This window comes from Myotis davidii, unplaced genomic scaffold, assembly GCF_000327345.1.
Source record: "Myotis davidii unplaced genomic scaffold, ASM32734v1 scaffold1059, whole genome shotgun sequence".
In the NCBI taxonomy this organism is placed as follows: domain Eukaryota; kingdom Metazoa; phylum Chordata; class Mammalia; order Chiroptera; family Vespertilionidae; genus Myotis; species Myotis davidii.
The window spans coordinates 213945-219533 of NW_006290038.1; the positions used below are offsets into that span (position 1 = coordinate 213945).

At 39.8% G+C, this 5589-nt stretch overlaps 1 protein-coding gene across 2 annotated transcripts; it reads left to right on the plus strand.

The window, feature by feature from the left end:
* Positions 1–7: 7 nt before the first annotated feature.
* DUSP12 (dual specificity phosphatase 12) lies at positions 8–3114 on the plus strand. 2 transcript variants are annotated; one of them, XM_015563548.1, is made up of 5 exons: positions 11–455; positions 537–655; positions 1026–1122; positions 1415–1601; positions 2770–3114. In XM_015563548.1, the coding sequence occupies exons 1-5, from the start codon at positions 373–375 to the stop codon at positions 2929–2931; spliced, it is 648 nt and encodes a 215-aa protein (XP_015419034.1). In that variant the 5' UTR covers positions 11–372; the 3' UTR covers positions 2932–3114. The 2 variants fall into 2 exon arrangements, with proteins under 2 accessions (XP_015419035.1, XP_015419034.1); XM_015563549.1 differs by lacking the exon at positions 2770–3114 and having other exon boundaries at positions 8–455; positions 1408–1498.
* Positions 3115–5589: the final 2475 nt, after the last annotated feature.

Consider the following 5589-nt stretch of genomic DNA (forward strand, 5'->3'; position numbering starts at 1 on the left):
CTGGGGATGGCATGTAATAACCACAGTTTAAATTCTTGGCGTCAGAGCAGCAGGCGGTGATGGGAAAGCCGTCTGAGACCAGATCTGGGGCCCTTTGTGCCAAGAGCAAAGGATCTGGCGTTGTTCCGAAGCATAAAATCTTAGATTCCATAGATGCCATTTGGGTGTGTAAGACATTCTCATGGTTCAGAATTTAAGAGGAATAAGGAAATAAAGGAATAATTGTTTTGCACACGAGTAGTATTTCAGAAGCAAAGAGTTTGAAGCAGAACTTGATCATTAAGAGGGGCTGAGGTTTTGATTGTGTGCTTTTTGTTTTAACTGCTATTTGCTATATTAAGTCATGCAGGAGTCAGCCGCAGTGTGGCTGTAATGACTGCTTTTCTGATGAAGACTGACCAACTTACCTTTGAAAAAGCCTATGAAAACCTCCAGACTATCCAACCAGAGGCCAGGTGAGTTCCTTGTTAGAGAAATCATTCTGTTTTTGTGATTTTACTTATTTCAAGGAAACTTAACTTTGTTTGCCTTTACAGGATGAATGAGGGTTTTGAGTGGCAACTGAAATTATACCAGCTCATGGGATGCGAAGTCGACACCTGTAGTGCAATTTATAAGCAATATCGTTTGCAAAAGGTTACAGAGAAGTATCCGGGTGAGTAATAATCGCTCTCTGTACTGGGACCTTTCTAGATGCTATTTACTCTGACACCAAGCACCGCAGATGTATTATCTCACTTTCCCAGCATCCCTTGAGACAGGTCCTTTATTTCCTTTTGAAACTGTGGTTTAGCAAGAAATACCTTGTTCAGGGTCACATGGATTGTGAGTGGTGGGTCTGGGATTTGAACTCAGGCAGTCTGCCCAGAACCCAGGGGATCTCCTACCACATCCGACCTTTTCAACGCTGGGTGCTTTTTAAAAAAATTTCTGAGGTTAGCACTTGTTGCCTCAGTTTGACATGAACTGAATTTTGTCTGAAGATGCAGAGTGTTACCAGTAGCTACATTGTCATTGTCACGCAGAACTGCAGAGCTTACCTCAGGAACTCTTTGCTGTTGACCCAACCGTGGTTTCACAAGGATCGAAAGAGGAGGTTCTCTACAAATGTAGAAAGTGCAGGTAAAATATTTTGTATTTCCTGGAGATTTTATCTTGTCTCAGCAGCTGAAAAGTACTGAAAGTTTCAGTTTATTAAATCTCTGTAGGGAGAATTTGTTTAGTTGAATACTATAGACATTTCAAATTCAAATCTGCTTCCAAGAATGTAAATTCTTAGTAGTAAAGCAATCAAGTTACTTGTAGAGACTACTGAAAAGTAAAGTAGCCCTTTAAGAAATAACTGCACATTTCATCTATTTTTTTTTTATTACTTTGGAAGTCATTCATGCTTTTGTTTGTTTGGAGGCTGCAGGAGGTCTTTATTTCGAAGTTCGAGCATTTTGGATCATAATGAAGGAAGCGGCTCCATAGCCTTTGCCCACAAGAGACGGGCACCGTCCCTCGTGCCCGTCATGGGGAGTCGGGCTCAGTGCACATCCTATTTCATTGAACCTGTGCAGTGGATGGAACCCGCCCTGCTGGGAGTGATGGATGGGCAGGTGAGGACACACCTGATTTTCTAGTGTCATTAAATCATCTCTTTTGTTCCTTGTTGCATTTTAAATCATATTTTATCTAGTGTTTTACTCCATCTTACCTACTTTCTTTCTGAAGATTATATCTTTTTAGTGTAGACAAGAATCTATCAAAAAATTAAACAAAAACCAGCTGTTCTAAAATAGTGAACCACTCTGCATGGGTTTGGGTTGATGGCAGGCCGGTTCCCCTGGGTCTCTCATAGGTCCCCCAGGCCAGAGCAAGCTGTGGTCTCAAACCATTGCTTGGCCTCTGCCCGTAGGCTGCAGGCACTGAAGCAGGTTGCACAGTGGAAAAAATAAATAAAATAAAATAAAATAAATAAAAAGTGAACCACTTTTGACTGAGAGGTGTTGGTCTAAGTTAGTTCTTTTTAGTGCTAAAAATACATTAGAAGAAAATATAGTAGACTTAAGCATTTTTGGACTTATCTATTTTACTAGAGTATTAGTTTGTTTTGTTTTTAAATAGGCAGGAATCTGAGGCCTAACTATAGTATCTGAATATCAGAAACAGAACATGAGAATCCTAACATGCTTTCCTACCTTTAGCTTTGATTGTTTTGGTTTGAAATCATAAGCTGCAGACTGATTTAAAAGTCAGCTCACATGCCACATCTATGAAACATTCCATTTCAAGTCTTAAGCTTCACCTTTCCCCCTGGTGCTGGAATTAATCTGTTCCTCCTTGAACCTGCTAGGGTACAACATCCTTCTTATTCTTAACACAGCTATTGTAGCAAATTGCTATCCCATTGCATCCCATCGATTAGATCTGAACTTCTTGAAGGTAGGGCCCAGGTCCTGTTTCTATATTCTTTTTTTTTTTTTTTAAAAATATATTTCTTTATTGATTTCAGAGAGGAAGGGAGAAGGAGAGAGATAAAAACATCAATGATGAGAGAAAATCACTGATTGGCTGCCTCCTGCACACCCCACACTGGAGATGGAGCCCACAACCGAGGCATGTGCCCTTGGCCGGAATCGAACCCGGGACCCTTCAGTCCGCAGGCCGATGCTCTATCCACTGAGCCAAGCCGGCTAGGGCTTGTTTCTATATTCTTTGTTGCCAAAGATAATTGTTCTGTACAAAAGTGAATGAATGAATCAGGGAATTTGCTTTTTTTTCCAGCTTCTGTGCCCCAAATGCAATGCCAAGTTGGGTTCTTTCAACTGGTATGGTGACCAGTGCTCCTGTGGTAGGTGGATAACTCCTGCTTTTCAAATCCATAAGAACAGAGTGGATGAAACGAAAGCGCTGCTGGTTCTGGGATCACAAACAAGAAAAATGTGAACTTGGGACATTTGATATCTGCTGGAGGGTACATGCTACTTGCTTCTCATCGTTCACACGGTGTCCTGGTGTTTAGACTGTCAGCGTTGCATTTGATATGTGAGAAGATGCACTCACTTGGACACTTTAAGTATAAAGACTACTTCATATGGAAATAAAAACTTTTTTCCTCCTAAATCCTTACCCATGGATACTTTTTTTTTTTGATTTGCGAGAGAGAGACATTGATGTGAGAGAGGAACATCAATTAGTTGTCTCCATACGAGCCCTGACGGGATCAAACCTGAAACCTGGGTATGTGCTCTGACCGGGAATCAAACCCTTGACCCTTCAGTGCACAGAACAGTGGTCCAACCAATTGAGCCAGGGCTCAAAACCTCTTCATCATGTAAATTACACTTTATTTGATATTAAAATCTATAACCCAGATACTTCCTCTATTTCATGTATTTTAAAGAGTTCTGGTTTTGAGAATGTTAGTTATGTGATCTTAAGATCTGGATGAACAAAAGTATGTAAAAAAATTAGAAACCATCATATTTAAATAGAGATATTCTTTTATTTCTAGAAATCTCTTTTTAGAGATATTAGTAAATCTACATGTCTGGATTTTTCTTGCAAATGTAGATGGAAAGGCTATGAGGAAAACACTGACTATGGTGTAGTTTTCTGTCACTGTTCAGGAAGCCCAGGTATCTAAAATTTTAGAAAAGTGTGTTTAAGACTCTTTTTAAAAAAAAAATGTTTTTATTGATTTTAGAGAGAGTAAGGGTTAGGGAGAGAAACATCAATTTGGTTGCCAACACACATGCCAGGGATCAAACCTCCTACCCAGGTACATGCCTTTGGACAGGAATCCAACCTGAAACCCTTCAGGGAGCAGGCTCCGCTCTAACCAATGCGCCACACTGGTCAGGGCAATTAGAGCTTTTTAAGATACATGATTGCTGTATAAAAATCAATAATTACTCTACCCCAGGAATAACTGAATTAAAAAATTGTGTAAATCAAGACTGTAAAACTATTAAAATTAAAAAAGATCTTGACCTCAGGAGTGGGAAGGGTTTCTTTAGCAAGATACAGAAAGCAGAGATCACAAACAAAAAGGATGGATAAATGTGACGTCACTGAAATGAAAACTCACAGGATAAAAACTCCATATACAAAGACAAGTGTTGGCCTAGAGCAGTGATGGCGATCCTATGACACCTCTGACACGCGAACTCATTGTTTTGGTTGATTTTTCTTTGTTAAATGGCATTTAAATATATACAATATATATCAAAAATATAAGTCTTTGTTTTACTATGGTTGCAAATATCAAAAAATTTCTATATGTGACATGGGACCAGAGTTAAGTTAGGGTTTTTCAAAATGCTGACACGCCGAGCCCAAAAGGTTCGCCATCACTGGCCTAGAAGCCCTCTGTAGCATATGCACCAGTGAGATGAACAGTCAGCTGTCAAGAGGTACACATGATTGAGAGAAAGAAAATTCAACAGCAAGTTTTATAAGAGATAGGAATGGGACATTCCCAGGAGAGGAAATAAGGTTTAATAAACACAAAAAGGATGCCTCATGACTTTGTAAGAAAAATGTAAATTACAGACACCTTTCACAGTGGCAAAGAGCAAAGGGAACCCGTCACTGCTAGCCAGGGAGTAAATTGGTGTAATTTGGCAAATATTAATGCTCCTCTATGACCTGGCATATGTCTTAGACATGCTTGCACATGTAAATAAGGAGACACACAAATTGAAACAATTTAAATGTCCATCAGGGAAAGGACAAAATAGTTATATATAATTTTCAAATAAATACTAAAAACAGTTCAAACACATATCAAAAGTAATGTTGAATGACTTGGAAAATAGACTACGATACTTTTATGTATATTAAAAACCCCAAACAACACTAAGTGTATGTATCTACAAACATTTAAACATGTAAAATAAAAATGGACTTGAATGAGTCCTATAATATTCATAATAAACATTGCCTATGTGGATGGAGGGAAAAGTGGAGTTCAACTTCATAATGTTTAATTTCTTATGAAAAATCTAAAGTGAAAATGGAAAATGTTAATGTTTATTTTCGGTGGTAAGTACACAAATGCTTGTTTCATAATCATCTGCCCCCCCCCCCCTTCTTTTTGTTAGTCCTTATCTGCGGGTATTTTCCACTGACTTTTAGGGAGAGTGGGAGAGAGGGACAGACAGACATCTGAGTGAGGGAAACACATGGTCGGTTGCCTCCTAGGGGAGCCCAGGACAGGGTCCCGCCTGGGGCGGACCCTTTGATCCGCAGGCCGACGCTCTAGCCACTGAACCAAACTGGCCAGGGCTCGGGCCCTTTTAGTAAAAGGTAAAAGTTTTGAAAATGAAAACTTGAAAACCTGATGGAGTTCAGTCACGGTGATTTAAAAAAGTGTATATGGTGGGTATAGAATAGAGAGCTCTTGCCGGTTTTATTTTAGTTTTTATGTCAATTTTTGAATTTGCGTTGGGTGAGAATAAAGTGTTAGGAATTCCATCCAAGTGAAAGCTGTCATAACCGATGGTGGCAGAAGTCACGTTCCGGGAAAGGGACCTGGCGCCGGGCTGTGTGTGTGTGTGTGTGTGTGTTGTTGGGGGGAGGGCCGGCTGTGTGTGTGTGTGT